This window comes from Zingiber officinale, chromosome 4B, assembly GCF_018446385.1.
Source record: "Zingiber officinale cultivar Zhangliang chromosome 4B, Zo_v1.1, whole genome shotgun sequence".
In the NCBI taxonomy this organism is placed as follows: domain Eukaryota; kingdom Viridiplantae; phylum Streptophyta; class Magnoliopsida; order Zingiberales; family Zingiberaceae; genus Zingiber; species Zingiber officinale.
This window is the reverse complement of record NC_055993.1, coordinates 137,289,616-137,308,231: the sequence shown is the minus strand read 5'-3', so window position 1 is coordinate 137,308,231 and position 18,616 is coordinate 137,289,616. Positions and strand designations below refer to the sequence as shown.

The window sequence follows — 18,616 nt, the reverse complement described above, 5'->3', positions numbered from 1 at the left end:
TTAATTTTATTTGTTTCACAAAAGTAAATTTTATTTTATTTTTTAAAAATATTCTATCTCTCTATCACTCCAAAGAATTTAATCTTTTTTTTCCTTTTTAATTAATCACGTTCAGTCTGGGGGAAAATGTTCTTTATCTTTTCTTGAATATAAATATCATACTTATTATGAATATTTTATTAGCGATAAATATAACTACATTTCCACGTGTATAACCTTACTCAATGTAGATAAAACCTTTAGATCATGATTCTTTAATTTATTAGCCAAACACGGATGACAATTTTTCCCCTAGCTTCGAAGTCCCACGGGAAAAATATAAAACGGAGATGAAGATCTCTAATTTTTTGGGGATGGGGATGGGATGGATTTGGGACGGATATAAGAATATTATTTTCATCCTGAATTCGTCCCGAATATTATTATTAGTAGTATTAATAAATAATAATAAGATTTTTTAAAAATATTAATAATAGTGTTAATATTAATATTAAAATTTTTAAAAATATTATTATTATTATTATTATTAATATGGATATTAATATTATCATTAATAATAATACTAATAATAATAATAATAATAATAATAATAATAAAAATTAAATTTGGGGATGGGAATGAAGACGGGGATGAGGATTTGATCCTCATGGGTTCGGATTCGAAAAATCTCCTAATCCGAAAAAATGAAGACAAGACGGAGATGAGGATGGGGATGACAAATCCACCCCCCGCCTCATCCCATTGTCATCTCTAAGCCAGAAGTTGCACTCTTAACTAGATGAAGAGAGTAGATGACCGAACGACCTTCTTAAATGGAAGAGATTTTCAAAATACCAACTCAATTATACCAGTAAAGTCAGTCAATTCATGGTAAATGTGTCATTGTTATAGGATCAAATAGCTCCAAAAGGATGAATAGATGACTCATCGTAGTTGTTAATTTGTCTTGTGAAATACAACTTAAAAAGGATTACAACACCATAAACAACACGAATCTTCGAGTTCATCCTTCAAGTTTAATGATCATCTATGAGTTGGAAATTCTAAACAAATCTCAGGTCAACTGAATGAAAAAATTTCCAAGGAAATCTCAGAAAGAGAATAATTTAGAAGAGATCTGCATAAAAAATCGCAATGAGGAAAGAAACAATCTTAGTTCACTAAGATCATGGAACAAATAGTAGCAAAGTTCACCGACTTCTGCCTTTTTTTCTTTTTCTTTTTATCATTTTGTGCAGTCAGCTCACAACATAATCAAGTCAAGATTATCACTAAATCATTAAAAGAAGAAAATGAGAAAATTGTGGAAAGGCAACTAGAGAAACTTGGAAAAAAGATGGAAAAATAAGAACAATGGTACCTATTTCTGAAACAGAAACATCAACTATAAAGTAGGATGTGATATATTAAATTTGGTTCCATTTCTTAGTTTGAATTTATGCTGTAATCGTTTTTCTCATTCAGATACATCATAAACAATCTTGTGATGAGGCTATAAATTCATCTATCTTTTAATTATACCAAAAAATAAAAAATGCATGATTGCAGAGCTATATAACATTTTAACTCGTATGTACAACCCCTGATGACGTCCCGTTAAGTGGTGTTCCATTCCATCTCAATATGAATCACTCCACTTCGCGAGTTTATGAGATGATACCTTTGGTTTATGCGCCCGTTGTTCACAACATCTGAAATATTGATGTCAACGTACCCAAGAGATTCCTAACAGTTGGAAAATGAATGAGAGCATGAAAGAGGAAGAGAAAGAAGCTTCATATCTCAAGTGCCAAACCTTGGAGTGGAAGCTAAAAAACCTTCCCTTGCTCAGTACTTCAATGTGAAGTTTCTCATCTTTTGGTGCCTCTTCTAGCATAAACTGGAAGTCCTCGTTCCATCTTGGGTCCCTGCTCCTCCTGATAACCTGAGGTGAACAGCGAATGAGCAAGCTAATATAATGTTTATGGAGAGAAACAATCTAAACGGAAAACAAACACTGATTCAGAAACATGGATATTAAATCTAATGTAATATTAAACTGTGGAAGAAAAACAAGGAAAAAGGATTTATGCAATCAGAAATGTAGAAATAAATTTAAAAATATTGAGATCTATTTTACACTGATCAGTATTCATCATTATAAATTAAAGAAAACAAAATGGCAACTAAAACTTATAAGGTCCAGCGCTGAGGCTAAAGTCTCTTATATCATCCTTGGTTCAGTTCTCTCAGTCTTCATTACAGGGCAGAAAATTAGATTAATTATTTAGGCAGTTCCCACTATCTATTTATGTTATTAATTAATAAAAAATAATATAAACAAATCCCTAACATATGACTAGTTACATTTTGGTCCATAACACTCCTCCGAGAGCTAGTTCAAATATATTAAAAACAAATTTAGCTTATTGCAGATATATTTTAAGTTAGCTCAAGGTGAGTTACTAAGTTTACTAGCTGAGCACCAATGTTGATAAATAAGGTGACAATTGCATTCGACTATACTTTTTCTTTGATAAATAAATTTCTATGTGATTTGCTCTCCAACAAAACACTAGATTAGAAGCGATGCTTATGGCAAATTGGTCGTTGTAATAAAGCTTTGTTGGCTCCATGGCTGTATGCCCCTACTCAATAAACAATTGTTTGGTCAGACACTATGCTCTGCCTTTGCACTGGACTTAACTATAATAGTTTGCTTCTTTCTATTTTTGAAAATTAGGTTACCACTCAAAGGAAGACAATAACTTGATGTGAATTGTGTATTTGTAGAGGAACCTGCCCAATCAACATAAGTGTATCCTACAATCTGGAGTTGTCCTCAATCCTAAAATAAAAAATTTAAAAAAAAAAACTTGCTTCCAGCATTCTGGAGATACTGTAGCATTCTCAAAGTTGCTTGCCAATGACAATAACCTGAGATCTTTAGAAACCAAACTAATCATGCTAATAGAAAATGAAATGTCACCTTAAAATTGGACCTATTCCTAGTAGCTTAAGCTTTAGATAAATGGTCAGTCAATCAACTTTAACAAATAGTAGCTTGAATTTAGTGTTTAGCTTGAATATTTATTTGGATAGTATATCATGCAACACTCTTACTTTTTTCATATTGTTTCAATTTCTCTATGAAGTGAATATGGATGGTCACCTGTTCTCAACTTCTCATTTCTATTAAGGAAAAAATCCCTTAAAGGGGCATGCCTAGACTAAAGATGAAAGGTGTTGCATAGACAATGTTGGGGGTGTGAAATGAAATGGAAGTTTAATACAGAAAAAGGAAACTTAGCTTGGTCAATGTGATTAAAAGAGAAAAGCATAGGTGTTATCATGTTTGACACTTCTAAGAGGAAACAAACAAGGAATTTTATGCTAACAGAATTCACATCAAGAAGTGAATTCAGATCAGAGTGACAGTTGAATTGGAATATATGATTTATATGTTATGCAAGGAAACAGAATCTTAGAAGTCATAAGTATTCATTTTGAATATCTAAGACGAGCATGTCTTAAATTCTTGTCATCATCATTTGACCATGTTAGTCACTACTATTTGAGGTTAGCTACTTTTTATTCTTTCGCTTAACTAAATGGAAGCCTATATCACTAGCAATATTTATATCTCCTAACTCAAAGTTAACTATGTTAATTTGAGTTTTCTTTTGGTCTCCCTCTACTAGTTACACCTTTGAACTCAGGGCTACTTTAACTTGGAAGTAAAGAAATAGAAAGGGAATAAATGGTTTAAGTGAAGGGCAAAGAAAATGAACAAATATATTCTTATGTCAATTCTATTCCACTAATCTTATTTAATTAGGATGGAACTGAAAGAAAAAAGATAAACACTGATTTGGCCGGCAATAAATAGAGTGCAATGGGGTTAATCAAGTGTTTTTCATCTTTATACTTCCAAGTAAATGAAAGAATTTAATTATTGTATTTCTTTTCCATCCTTCCTTCACCAAAATAAACACAACATAGTCGGCTCAACTTGTCATAATTTTGGATATTTGAAAATGAAAGGGAAATGATGGTCACTTTCTAATGAACTGTGCAAGAATTAGGAACGAATTGAAGTTTACTTGTAGGAGAAAAGATACGTAACATGGGCTAAAGAGATAAGTAAAAAGAATGGTAGGTCATGGATATTAAATAGTGATGATTGAATCAGTCCACATAGACACTGAATATGCTAGGGAAAAGATGACACAAGCCATAGACATGAAAATAGATATCATCATATAGTAACTTGGACTTACTTTAGTTTTCTTCTTTTCTCCTCTGAAAAGAACCACTGCATAAGCATTAGTATGATGCTTTCCTTCAATATCTTCTGCAGCTTCAATAGTAACCAACAACAGCCCACCATTATCAGATACATCCTGAATCCCTCTGTCAATGCCACTAAGCTTCTCATCTAAAACCTTACTGAAACTACTAGTGTCTTCTTTGAAAGGATCAAATGTCAATTGTACTACAATTTTCCCTCTGTTTCGCTGATTTTGTAGGTCATTAGGGTTCATGTTCTTTTGAAGATCAAGAGTGAACTCTTTTGTTTCATGAGGAATAAGCACATTCAGTGGAATGACTTGCATGCCCAACTTATCATGCATTTTCACCTGCATAATAACAGAAAAACAATATTAAAAGAGTTTATCATCGCATTGAATAAAAGGGATAATAAGATGTTATGCAAGAATTATGAAAGTTAGCTATTAAATAAATTTTGTTATCCATATTCTTCATTGACTTGAGAGAACTCTAAACGATGAATTAATGAACCAGCTTAGGACAAAGACTAAAGAAGACGAAGCATACTGGACTTTAACCTTTTCCCAGTCATAAACATGAAGCTGAAGAACTTGAGTCTCTGGATCTTTTACTATAAGTTTGAATTGCTCATTCCATTCAGGATTTAGGTTACGCATCTTGATTGAGGTCTTCTTTGACGGCAGCCCCTCTCCACTCAAACTGAGTTTAACATAGGGATCTGATTTACCAAGAATATCCATCTTGCGAAGATTATATGCACGAACAACATTTACATTCAATATTCCCACAGGCTTCTTTACTGCAGCACTGCAAGGACAAGATAAAATGTACTTAGCCAATCCTTCCAACTAAATCTTAGCAACAGTACCTTGATACCAGAAATGATTCACAGATTAGGTAATCTACAATAGGCTAGGTTGATTAAAAGAACTTTCAACATTATTTGTCAAGAAAATCAAGACTCAGTTTATTAATGCACTATCTTGTCATGAAGCTCTACTTTTGGGAATGCTAAATGAACAATAAACCCATTTCCATTGTGGAATTAGGAAACCTAGCACACATTTATCTTTGTTTCCTGTTGTTGGATAGTGTATAGGCATACAACATTCTAGGAATAACATGAATAACATCAAAAGAAAAAGAATAGACAAACAATCACACATGCAGAATGAAAATAACTTGATAACAGTAGTTGGTGAAGTAGGAAAACTGGGAGACAATTATATAATGGAAGTATTATCACCCATATGAGCAGCACCAACAAGAAGTTACCTTGAACCCTCTAGAATAGGTATCTCTAAAAGATTTGGCCAATGATAAATATTTGAGACTTGTGTTGCAATTGTATCCTGTGGCCAAAAAGAGTTACAATAAATAGTCAGCGGGAAATAAAACTAATTGTAAATTTCTAACAGTCAAATCAATATGATTTCATTTGCGAAATGACATTAAGGCAGATAATCTAGTAGCTGTCTGTAAATAACAAGTTCACTTAGCTATCCAGAAACAAATTTACAACCTGAATAAACCTATACAAGCCAGGTATTGCCATTATATCTCCACCAAAAATTTTGAGTCCAAAGTCAACCTTTGGCTGCAGTTTTATATAAGAAACAAATAAATATCAGAAGTAAACGTTTCCTGAAAACACTTAATCAGTCCGAAGTGAAGAATATTGTTACCTTTTCCATCAAAGATACAGACAAGTTGGCAAAGCATGGAAAACTTGGAACTAGTGGTTTCAAAGTAACCCGTGGCACCAAAGATATTTGTAAATCCAACAGCTAAAATAAAAAAATTGTCATATTGGTATCATTAAATGGAGGCTACTTTTACATAGTATTTGTCAAAAACTTCTGACCTGTATTGTTACTCTGAAGATGGACAGTTTAAGCACTAAAACCACGTTTGTATTACCAGCCCATCTCATTGCTGGTTCAACAACTAATTCTTTCTCTTGTGATTCATAAACTTTTACACCTATATAGAGGAGAATAAAATACAATTTAGCTTTAGTTCTATCCTTGTAAAATGAATATATAAAGTTGTAATGTTTTAATAGTTTCTTGTTCTAAATAGGATGATAGAAAGTATGGACATAGCAAATTTGCAAAATGATATATCTTTCTCCCTTATGGAATCCACAATCCAACCAAACAAATCGGCAAGCACATAATAAACTTTTAATCTAAATCTAGCTTATTAAAACTCAACAAAGAATCCTAAAAAGCATCTCTATGGTAAATCCTAAAATTTAAAGAATATAGGGTACTAGCTTGGCGAGGTAAAACAAGGATGTGTTTGTGGGTGTAAGGCCAATTTTTTTTCCCTTTCACAACAAGTTGAAAAAGTTGTCACAGGCTATAACTAAACTCAATGCCCAACTGTATGTTTTTGCAGATGCTTCCTTATGGCCTTATTCTCTTGTGTTCACATAAAGTGAACAAACATTGTAAAACATTCTTGACAAAATATTTAGTAAGTACATGATAGTTTATGGTAAGTAAGACAACCAAATGCTTGATGAATTTAGATCTGAATACTAGTAGTCAGAACTAGGAAAAGCTAAAATCCATTTGACTAGTCTGGCATGCATCATTTATGCGTAAACTATCAGTACCTAAACAAGAGTTCCAATAAACTCTTCATTGGCCTTTTACCTACATGTTCAAAGCTTATAATTAGCAGTTATCTCTATGTGGAGAACTTGAGATACAAACCATGAATTGTAGGTGGAAGTGAACCAAGAGTTAGATGATCAAATTCAATTGACTCGATCCAGTACTTTCCAATGTACTGATCAAATATCGGCTTCACTGTACTCTGAATTGTATTGCATATTGCCTGCATCAATAGGAAAATGAATAATAAGTACATAACAAATTCATAGTAACATACTGCAATTTCAAAGTTGTTATTTTGTTTATACACTATCATATCCAACATACAGAAATAGAACCTTATCCAAGCAAGGCCACATGTCGAGTATGAATTTATTCAACCAGTCGACCTGCAAACAGGCTAAATATCAATAACATGAAGTTTAAAAATCTTCAATATTTGATTTCAAGTACAACTATGGGGGTTTTATTTAAGGAACACAAGTTCCAAGAAGAAAATTTTGTACCCGACTAATTCATATTAAGAAATAGATATAAAAGAAATTTAACCTTATCCATGAATCTTAAATTCAGTTTCAGCTCCTAAAAAGAATTATGATGATTGAATTCTCATGGGTCATTCTCCAAGGAAAAATTTAAAGCAATCATGCATACATGAGGAAGTTAGGACGTGGAAGATGAAACTAAATCTACTGAAGTCTTTGGACGAAAAACAACACTTTATGTGACAGCTGAACTTTATCCAATATGAAAATAATCAGCTAGCCAAGACTCTATGGTTGTTCAATATACACTAAGAGCCCCTCAAACTATTAGGAAATGAAAGACGTTTTTTTTATTCAGGTTATATGTTTCAATAATTTGGTTTTTATTTAGCTTTATCATGTAAATTATGGATGGATATGTTTTGCTGTCTATATACTAGTGTATGTACCATATTTGGATGCAATAAGGTCTATCACTGCATAAATGATGTATTTTGCAGCAATGATGTTTGACAACTGTATTTAGACAAAGATGATTTCAATGTTGACAATTTACCTTGAACATTAGACAAAAAATGCACAAGTCTTACAAAGAAAAAGTATGCTGGAATTAGTTGAATTAACTAGAATGCCTTATATAAGATATTTGAAAATTTTAATATGAGAAAATCACTTATATAATTAAAAAAATTAAAGATTGATTTCACCAAAATAAAGAAAAATTAAATATAATCTTTGAGCGAGATCGACGAAACACCTTGGTGAACTAGTGTGAGTTCACAAGCGTGAGGAGTGATACCTAAGGCATGTGAGTCACCAAAGTGTTGTTAGAGTGTATACTGAAACTAAGCTTTTGTAGACATTTATTTTGAATAAAGAATCACATTTGGTCAAATTATCTACATTTATTTGTAGTTGTTCAATTAATTTATATTGTAGATAACATAGTATGCGGTGTCACATACAGAAGATAATGTTATCAGTACCTTATAAATTATAAACAGTAGCTCACGACCAAGATGGAAAGGAACAAACCATTGGAAGGTCGTAGTGTAATTAGGTATTAGTTTATCTTAACTATATAATTACACTAGTACACTTAGAGTGTATTGAGTAGGACCATTAGAGGTCGTTTATTTTATACTGACTTTATAAAAGAACAATGACCTCAGTTATTATGGAAGTGTGTGCTCTTAATCCTAATATAATAACAAGCACATATATTTGATATTTATTTATTTAATTTATCAATGGGTGAGATTTAGTTTGATAAATCAATAAGCCCGATAAGTTGGGAAATGATATCACTTATACCCACCTATACCCACCTTAATTATAGAGTACTATACCCACCTATACCCACCTTCACACCCATCTAAAGGGGGTCGGCCAAGCCTTGCTTGGAGCCCAAGCAAGGGGTCGGCCAAACCATGTTTAGATAGGATTGATTGTGGCCGGCCCAAGCATGGGTTCAATCTATGTGTGGCCGGCCATTAGAAATAGAAGAGGAATTTTAATTTTAAATTTTTTCTTATGTGGAATACATGATTTAAAAGAGAGTTTAAAAATTAAAATATTTCCTTTTATAAGATTCTACAAAAGATTAAGAGAAGAGTTAAATCTCTCTCCTTATTTGTAGATTAAAAGGTTGATTTTAATTTTGGTAAAAACTTTCCTTATAAATTATTCACATGTTGAAAAGATAAATTTTAAAATTATAGAAATTTCCTTTTATAGCATCAACCATGAAGGGATTATTAAAGAGAAATTTTATTTTAAAATTTTTCTGGAAGCAAATTAGGAAACTTTAATTTTTCTAGCGAAAAATTTCCTTGTTTGCTTATTTTGATGTGGCCAGCCATATGCATTAAGAAAAGGATTTTAATTTTAATTAATTAAAATTTTCCTTTTCAATGGCAAAAGAATTAAGGAAGATTTTATTAAATTTTCCTTATTTGCCAAAGCTAAGGATTATAAAAGAGGGGGTTTGGGTGCCTTCATGGATACAACCTCTATTCTATTTTCTCCCTCTTTTCTTCCTTGGTGTGGTCGGCTTCTTCAAATTCTCTCCTCTCCTTGGTGTGGCCGAACCTCTCATCTTTCTTGGAGATCAAGTGGTGGCCGGATCTTAGCTTGGAGAAGAAGGAGAGAAAGCTTGCATCCCTTGGAGCTTGGTTGGTGGAAAAGGTTCTTCATCCTTTGGAAGTTTTGTGCTTGGCCAAAACTTGAAGGAAGGAGAAGAAGGTGCTAGGTGGTTCTCGTCTCGGAAGATCGTTGCACACACAACGTCCGAGATTAGAAGAGGAATATGGTAGAAGATCAAGAGGTCATTATTCACAAAGAAAGGTATAACTAATAATTGTTTTCCGCATCATGTTAGTTTTGTTTCTTTGTAAAAATACCAAATACAAGAGGCATGCGATTCTAGTTTTTCGAATTAGTTTTCGAAGTTGTGTTCTTTTGTTTTTTCTTTTCCTTGTGATTTGATTGTTCTTAGCGGTTAACCTAGGGTTACTATGGGAAGGTTAAATATTTAATTTCCTTAAAAGGCTTTGTCTAGTCGGTGGTGGTTGCTCCCATATCCAAGAAGGTCAAATGTCTCGCCATGCAGTACTGGAAGCCGATTTTGGAAATAGATATTTAATTGTCTTCGTGACCTAGGTGATTTGGATTGAACGTGTTAAGTTCCGCAGGAGATCCGAGTCTAAACCTAAAAGAACAAATAAATTAAACTTAGGATCAAACGTGTTAAGTTCCGCAGGCGATCCAAGTTTAATTTAAAAGAACACATGATAGCTAGGAAAAGGTTCAGACCTTTGTACAAAATTTTTGTACAGTGGAACCGTTAGGTTTTCCGAGTAGCAACCAACAAGTGTGTCTTCCACCAAGTGTCTTTCACCATTTCACATTTGTTCCACAATATAGTAAGGGAGTTTCCATCATTCTGTGATTCTCTGGTTATTTTTTGTAATGCACTGTAAATCTTTCACGAGCTTGATCCATTCTTCCTAGGCTTGAGTGTTAGTCTTTCATTATTCAGCGACATGCCAAAGGTCACAGAAGGCTTGAAGTCATGGAAGACTTGCAACGGATGTCAAAAAAGCCTTTCACCAAGGTGGGGGTTATTGAAGCTTCTTAAAGTTGAGCAACTTCCTACCTCTTACTTTAAAAGGCAACTCTGCTCTTTCACATGCTTTCATGATTCACATAAGCCTAATTTTTCTTCATCCTCTCCTTCCCTTTTCTCCTCCACTTGTAGTGTTCAGCACACCCTCTGGCACCGGTACTCAACACAAGCGGCCCTCTCTAGCCGGCTAAACCAAACCCTAGCTCCACTCGAGATTTCAAACCTTACTTTGAGATATTATGAATTTTAAATAATACTAGCAATAGAAAGTTCGGTGGTTTGCTCTCATAAGGCAATGGTAAGATTTATTTGAAGACCATTGCATTATTGTGATTTTTGGATTAGGCAAGGATTTTAAATTCAACTACAAACAAGCAGTATACACTATAATGAAATGTGTTTAGTTCTCCACAGAATTAGATCAACAATTATCTAGTTCACAATTTACACATGCCTATCATAGACTCAAAAAATGTCAAACTAATTTTTTTAAGCAACATCATATATGTTTCCATTTTAAATATGAAAATTGATCCTTAGTTTGTAGTTAATGGTGATTCTTCACATATAAAATTACTATTAATACAAGCTAATAGCATTATAAATACACATGATCATCTAATGGAAGAGAATTCCCCTGTTAGCTATATACCCAAATATATAATAGCTAAAAAACTACAAGCAATAAGATAATCATCTGGTGAAAGAAAATAGATAGGGTAGCTTTATAGTTGACAAAGATTCTTCACAAGGAAGGATCTAACAATTGCTACATCCAAAAGAATTATTATAGATGGGATAATCATCCAATGACAGACAATATATGCATGTCAACAATTTGCAAGGGATAGTAGGAAACTCACTCGTTCATAGTCTGGATTCTTCATCCAATATGGAATCTCAGGTATAAGTGATTGCAAGGTCTTTGAGTCTAGCTCATGCAAGGGTCTCACAATTGGATCCTGCAAAGAACATCCATAACTATGGTTTATGCCTTCGACTAGAACGACATAATTACATCAAGATATTTTACTTTGCTGAAAACTCATTTAGAATTCAATTGATCATCCTGCTCATGCCATGTGATAAATCTACAAGAATCATCCATGCATGATAAACGAATAAAAGAGAAGAAAAAACAGTCAATATGCTGAAGAGCTACATTTTACGTGTACAGAGTCCACATAAAAGTCAATTCTTGACCAAGCAATTCACATGGAAAATAGTTAGTCTGATAGGAAAATCTGAGAAAGAAACGAGCAATTCCATCACTGTCAAAAACCTTCCACGAAACAGAACTAAGAGATTACGCTTAGGTAATTAACATCACAAGAAGAAGAAGATGAAGACAAAAAAACGCTTGAGCATCACAAACTTGATGCTTTCCACGAACACCTAAATATGCCCGGCAAATTGATCAAACCCATAACTTGTTTGAAAAAAAAAAACACAGATGAAAAGGTCGCCTTTCCCCATCAGGACTGTTTCCCCAAGGTACAAAATGATCGAAGAGAATCAACCAACTAAGCAAGAACTGAAATCAACAAATCCTCCCAAACCAACATCCGGAGAGTGCCAATCCCATCCATCCGAAACCGTCAAGAAGCAAACATCCCCCACAACTCATACCTCCCAACCCGATAATCCAACATGATACCATCAGACAAAATTCCCGATCGAACCATCTAATCAGTCAACGAAAAAGTAAAAGTAAAATCGGCGAAAAGCGAGGGATTGCTCACCTTGACGTCGCTGGGCTGGAAGTAAATGTAGAAGAAATAGCCGACCAGAAGGCCGACGGAAGTGCCGATTCCAAACCCGAGGACGCCCAATAGAGTGCTCACCAGGCCCATCGCCGGCGACAGCTAACTGCATCGATCCGGCGGAGAAAGAGATGTGAAGAGGAGCAATCGCGTTCGAACTCGAACAAACTCCTACATATATGCCAGCTGGGCAGGGAAGAGTCCGCCGGAGGATTAACAAATTAATAATGAAATTTATTTGAAAAAAAATATATTCCTATATTTTTGAATTAATTATATCTTTTTAAAATAATTAAAAAAATCATAATCCAGAAAAGAAAAGATTGATTTTGGTTTTATTTCAAGTAAAAGATTGCAATAATAATTTAGCATCAATAAAATATTAAAAGTCATTTTTAAAAGTAGCTTAATTTAGAATATTGTATATCACATTCAAATAAATGACATATTTTTGTGGAAACACATGGCCAATCATCCATGTGCCACGTGTCATATCATTTGAATAATATAGTGGATGGTCACCGTCAACTACATTGATGTGGATGTGATCACATTGCTCAAGTCTTATTTTAAATTATGAATGATCATTTGGATTTTGAATTTCACCGGTGTTTATTTTTTTTAAAAGGAAATGAAAAGTAAAAAAAAAATGAGAGTAGATGTTTACTAGAAAAGAACATAAAGAAAATAAAAAAAATAAAAAGAACTAAAAAAAAAGTAAAGCAAGATCCACGAGTTTGTCGCTGAATAAAAAAAATAAATAGATAGACGAGAAAATTAAGAAATCACATATGAAGCTATCGTGTATGAAACGATGTTCCTCGGTCGATGTCTGCGGCGTTACAACTACCTGTGAAAAGCCGTGAGTAGGATAACAACAAAGAAGGAAAATTTGCCTCTCGTAGAAGAAAATAGCACGTTACCCGCATTCAAATTAAGCAACGCCTCTAAGGAAGAATTTAAAACAAAAATTAAAAGGTCGTCCCACGATCAAATAAGTACTTTCCAATTGAGTTCAATGGATGATGAAAAGTTTTCGTAGAGGGGTAGAGTGAATTAGTCAGTTTAAATAGTTAGATATTATGTATTAACTAAAAAATGATAACTTAATAGATAAATTTTTTTGAATGGATAGTTGATCTAAAAATATTGAACTGACAAGTTATCCGCTGTGAGCACTTTTTTATTTATTTTAGTAGTTGGTAGAAAATTTTTATGAAATTGGATTGGTCATCTTCAAAATTAATTGACGTAACCTATACACATAGTGTCAACTAAAAAAATAAAAATTAAATACTTCTATGTGTTATTTACCTTTATTCTAAATGTCTTGAGATGGAGGTCTCCGGGGCTATGGTGCAGCGGCAAGGTATGCAGGTTGTCACCTAAGCACTCGCAGTTCGAGCCCTAGATATGACGAATTTATAGGAATTTTTTGTTGGCTCCTGAGCTGTCCGATTTACCCTGGTGATCGTCGGAAACTTTTCGTGGGGTCAAGCTGGTCACCCCAGACTCGATGTTACCCAGCCTGATTAATCATTTTTTTTGAGATGGACATGGAGAAACCCCTAGGGTAAGTGACACCGTAGAAAAAGTCGAAGGTAACATAAGGCGCAATTAATCTTCATCATTCTAGAAAATCAACCAAGAGTTTAGAGAGATAATAAAGAAGAAAAATTTTCTAGTAAACTTAAAAGTTGAAATATATTAATCTCAAAAATAATCTTGGTCTCTAAATAATACAAATGATAGTCTTTATATGTGAGATAGAAACAACTCTCCAAGATGTGTCAAAATACATTAAATGTGATTTATATTTCCTAAGGCATCATTAAATTAGATTTATATTTCCTAAAGAACAAAAGTGAGTTTAATCATGTGTGTTTCCGAGCAATATAAGCAATATGTTTTTATAAGCCATATTAATATATCATTCTCGAGCAATACATCATTCCAAGTAATATTTTCAGCATACCCAACCTGGATCAAAATTGTCATCGTTCATTTTATTGAAAATTACTTTTTTTAATAATAATAATAATAATAACAATAATAATACACCATTTAATTTAACAACGATCTAAGTAGCTATTACACTATCGTCGGGATTATTGTGTTACGATAGAATATTCAAATTGTTATCCAGTATCCTTGATTCGATCCTCAACTATAACGTATTAATAAAAAAAAAAATTTCAAATAAAAAATGAAGGATGTTGATCTTCTAAGCGGGAGTTTATCATTTTTTAAGTAGCTATTACACTAATGTACTGCTATAACACAGTAACAGTGTAATATTACATATTAAGTAGCTGTTTCAAAAAAATTTAAAGTGATTTAATTGATCCGTTAAAATAATTTTAATAAAGTTTAAATAATTTTAATTAAGTTAATTGAAAATATTTTAATATATAAATTTGATCAAAATGAAACATAGTATTTAATCCGATTATTAATTGTAGCTGCTATACGCCCGTACTAAGAATAAAAATATTTAAAAAAAAATGGAGTACTCTCATCAAATGTGGCGTACTTATTTTATTATCTATTTTTTAATTAGTATTAGATATCTAATTTATGTTAATTAATTATAAAACAATTAATCTGATTCTATGGTAATTTTTTTTATCAGTTAAACCGTTTACCAGTTAAATATTTTCAGATTAATCGTCTATTTAAAAAAATAATTACCAGATGTCAAAATTAAGAAGAAATGTGGGCGTACTTTGAATTTAATTAGCTCAGGAATTTAATCACCATTTGTTTCATCTTTTGTTTTTTTTATATCTTACTATTTTATTAAAAATCTCCCCCCTTTACTAACTAATTTTGATGAAGCCTAAAATGTATTTACGTTAATATTTTTTTTTTCTATTTACACTAAAAATAATTCTAATATTTATTAGTAATTCCACAAGCGAAACGATCAGTGCTCTAAAATTCGAGAATCAACTACAGCGTATTACTATGAATTTTTCTCATCATTAATTTTCTCTGGTTGTTTCATATAAAAAATATAGTTCTTTTTAGTCTCATATCTTAGAATTGACAACACTATGATCAAAAAAATTTCTATAAATATTTTAGGCTGACGATGTTAAAAAATATACTTTTCTTAATTTATTTTACTAAAACAAGTATAATATTAAATTAAAATAATTTTTTTGCATAGGGAAACCCGTTATAATAGTTTGTTGCTAGGATTTTCTAAAAAGTAGATCCGCTACCTTAGCGGCCCCCTAGTGCCGGCCCCACAGATATGGAAGGAGGTTCATGCAGGTACACAGGCCATAGGCGCATGACGTTGTTGCTGGAATTTTCTAGCATCACTATTGCATGAGTCTGATAAATCTTATCCAAATAATTAATTCTTGGTTTATAAGGATGGTGACATCTTGATTTATAATGGTGACACTGGAAAGATCTAAATAATTTATATATTATTATATTATACTGGGATTCTCTAGCATCATTATTACATGAGTTTGACACTAAAGATCCAAATAATTTATATATTATTATATTATACTGGGATTATCTAACATCACTATTACTTGGATCATATTATTATATTACACATGTAACGCGTGTGCACGATCACATTAGTATTATATTAAAACACTAGTATTATATTAAAGATCTAGAACAATCAGTTCGGATTTAAATATTTTCGATAAATCACCCTCGAGAAAATCCAAATTCTAATTAACTAATCCCTAGTAATCGTCAAACCTTGGAAGCCTCGCAACCTCTCTCTCACGGCATCGGTTTCCTCTCCATCAGCAACCTCCGCCGGCCATCTTCCTCCTAACTCCGCACTCAAATTTGACCTCCGCCCCTCCTCCCCTCACCGCACTGCACTATATATACACGCCCATCCAGCTCCCCCCTTCTCTTCATCTTCTCCTCTTGCAACATCGCCGGCCGTTAGCTCCGAAGCATGAACTGGGCGAGCAGAAAGCTGCACCTCTACAACGTAACAGTGGGGCTCTACATGCTCGACTGGTGGGAGCGTCTCCTCTTCAGTATCCTTAACCTCGATTTAATTAATTACTGCTCAATGCCAACTGCATGCTTTTCCCTGTCTCCTCTTAACTTAACTTTGGTAGATACTCTGACTCTGTTTTTGCTTTGGTTCCTCTGCTCCAACGGAAGTCGATTGGCCACGGATCTTTCAAGTGGGCGAGCTTTTAGCTTCTCTCTTCCCTTTGGACCCTAACGCTGCATGAGCTTTTTTGTGCTGGTGAGCTTTCCTTGTTTGATCCTTTTCAGGCACATGGAGTGTGATCGTAATAAGTGGTTCTTTAGTTAATTAAAGAGTTAGCGGTGATTGTTGGTATAATGTGATATGGAGCAATGGAGTATGCATGTTTTAAGTTGAACATGAGTTGAGGTCAAGTCCTAATTAAGCAAAATGATCATATCACTTAGCTAACATATTTAATATTAGAACATGTTAATTGAGAATAACTTAAAAAGAAAATATTTTTAAATTGCCAGCTCTATATTCAAACGAAGTGACTGTTTTATGGCTGGAACATCAGCTGGCGAGACAGCTCCAAACCAGCAACCCTACTACAGCCAGGAGAATCTCCGCACATTTTATAAACAAAACACATCATCTATGAGTTTATGAATTAAATTATGACCCAAAAAAATGACGAATCAACAAACATGATGCTCCGTTTAAATTTAATGCGATCCCATGGTTTGCGTCGTTATTTTAGCGGTATAATAATTAATAATTGGCTTAATAGCTTCAGAGAAAAAAATAAATAAAACGAGCATCCACAAATTATATAGTCACAATTGCACAAGGAACTGATTTAATTGACTTACTCTCTCATTTGGGTGTTGGTGGTGGTGGTGTGTGTCCGTGTGTGTAAGAGAGAGATAGCCATATGTAAAGAACTTAAATGAGCAACAAAGAATGAAAGCTTACGGACATGAATAGGATTAATAATCAAACAATAACAACGCGTATAGGTCCTTGGAATTGGGATCGATCGGATAGGTGGAGTTCAGCGTGGTGTTCGGTCGGTGGAGTCGTCGAAATTTTGGGCGTAGCTGAAGGAATCGTACCTGAAGCCTTGCGGGAGCGAGGTGGGGAGACAGTCGGAGCGGACCAGCTTCCGGATCTCGGAGCGGACCCGGTAGAAGAGGTGGCGCCAGCTGCCCTTGAGCTGGAAGCCCAGCATCGCGGTCTCCTCCTCGTTCATCTCGATGTCCTCCGCGAACACCGGCTTCCGCGAGAGGATCCAACCCCAGCACTGGCCCCACCAGCGGCGGAGCGGGCCGACGGCGCCGGCGAGCTCGCCGAAGGAGGGCGCGGACTTGCAGCGGCGGAAGGCGGCCCAGTCGGCGGAGAGGGGCTGGATCTTGACGGAGAAGGAGGAGATCCGCTTGCGGAGGCCGATGGGGCGAGCGTCCATCAGCGTCGGCGGCGGCTTCGTCTGAGGTTGGAAGGTCGGCAGGTCATCCTTGTATGACACGGTGGGGAGGAGCCGCTTCTTTGGGAGGTTCTCCAGGAGGGAGCCCATGGCAACAAGTCGTAACAACAGCAGCAGCAGCAGCAGCAGCAGCAGATCTGTGGTAGGAGCAGGAGGAGCTGCTGCTGCTTTTCTCCTCTTGTTCCTCTCTTCTTTGTGGGTGGGGTAATGGTAGGAAGGGGGGGGAGGAATTAGAAAGAGGAGGGCAATGGAGGACAGATGATGGGTAGCTGGACAGGCTGTTTGTGGTCATGCATGGGGGGAACGATGGGGGAGGGCGAGGGGGGCCGGCCAACCCAAGCAGTGTTTCCTAATCTCTGTGCTTGTGCTGGACTCAATTAATTCATTTCAACTGATGGACCGGTGTCGAACTCAATGAATGTCTGTGTGGGGCATTCATTCAACAAGGGTAGATCTGAATTCTCTAGCTTTTGTTCCTTTAAGAAGAGAAAAAAAAAGCCCTACCTCGCTTAACAACAAGATAGACTCAATTTCACAATCATTTAGAAATGGAATAACAACATATCATTGACATTTATCTATCTTTCAGAAGGTATGTGAAACATTTGAAAAACGTAACGAACATTTTGTGCATCAGCGTCGGATGTCGGTTCTGATGTCCCACTCTGATAGCTTCCTTTCACATTTTACTTGACAGGCTTTCTGCTGTGGCTGCTGACTCTTTGGCGTTTCCTGCATAGTCGGTGAGATAAAAGGGGTGGTTGCAAGGGCGCGCTCGTGCCCTACCTCCCAGTGTTTGCTTTGTAACAATAATAAAACAGCAGTAGCATAAGCGCTAAATGGACCATGTTCAAATATTTCTGCTCTTCATTCGCATGATTCCATGTTCTATCCT

The 18,616-nt window shown here is 34.7% G+C and overlaps 2 protein-coding genes and 1 long non-coding RNA gene across 3 annotated transcripts; 1 reads left to right on the top strand and 2 right to left on the bottom strand.

The window, feature by feature from the left end:
* Positions 1-1,380: 1,380 nt before the first annotated feature.
* LOC121978026 (synaptotagmin-3-like) lies at positions 1,381-12,457 on the bottom strand. Its single transcript, XM_042530417.1, has 12 exons — positions 12,251-12,457; positions 11,372-11,470; positions 7,235-7,285; positions 6,996-7,119; positions 6,137-6,255; positions 5,958-6,059; positions 5,795-5,869; positions 5,548-5,624; positions 4,830-5,079; positions 4,260-4,619; positions 1,796-1,924; positions 1,381-1,725 (listed from the first exon to the last, which is right to left on the bottom strand). Exons 1-12 carry the CDS (start codon positions 12,359-12,361, stop codon positions 1,597-1,599), a joined length of 1,626 nt encoding a protein of 541 aa, XP_042386351.1. The 5' UTR covers positions 12,362-12,457; the 3' UTR covers positions 1,381-1,596.
* A 3,716-nt stretch (positions 12,458-16,173) lies between these two features.
* Positions 16,174-16,653, top strand: LOC121976966. The gene is made up of 2 exons (XR_006110716.1): positions 16,174-16,296; positions 16,381-16,653. It is a non-coding gene; the product is annotated as an uncharacterized LOC121976966 (long non-coding RNA).
* A 390-nt stretch (positions 16,654-17,043) lies between these two features.
* Positions 17,044-18,023, bottom strand: LOC121976965. The gene has a single exon (XM_042529410.1). It carries the CDS (start codon positions 17,809-17,811, stop codon positions 17,293-17,295), a length of 519 nt encoding a protein of 172 aa, XP_042385344.1. The 5' UTR covers positions 17,812-18,023; the 3' UTR covers positions 17,044-17,292.
* Positions 18,024-18,616: the final 593 nt, after the last annotated feature.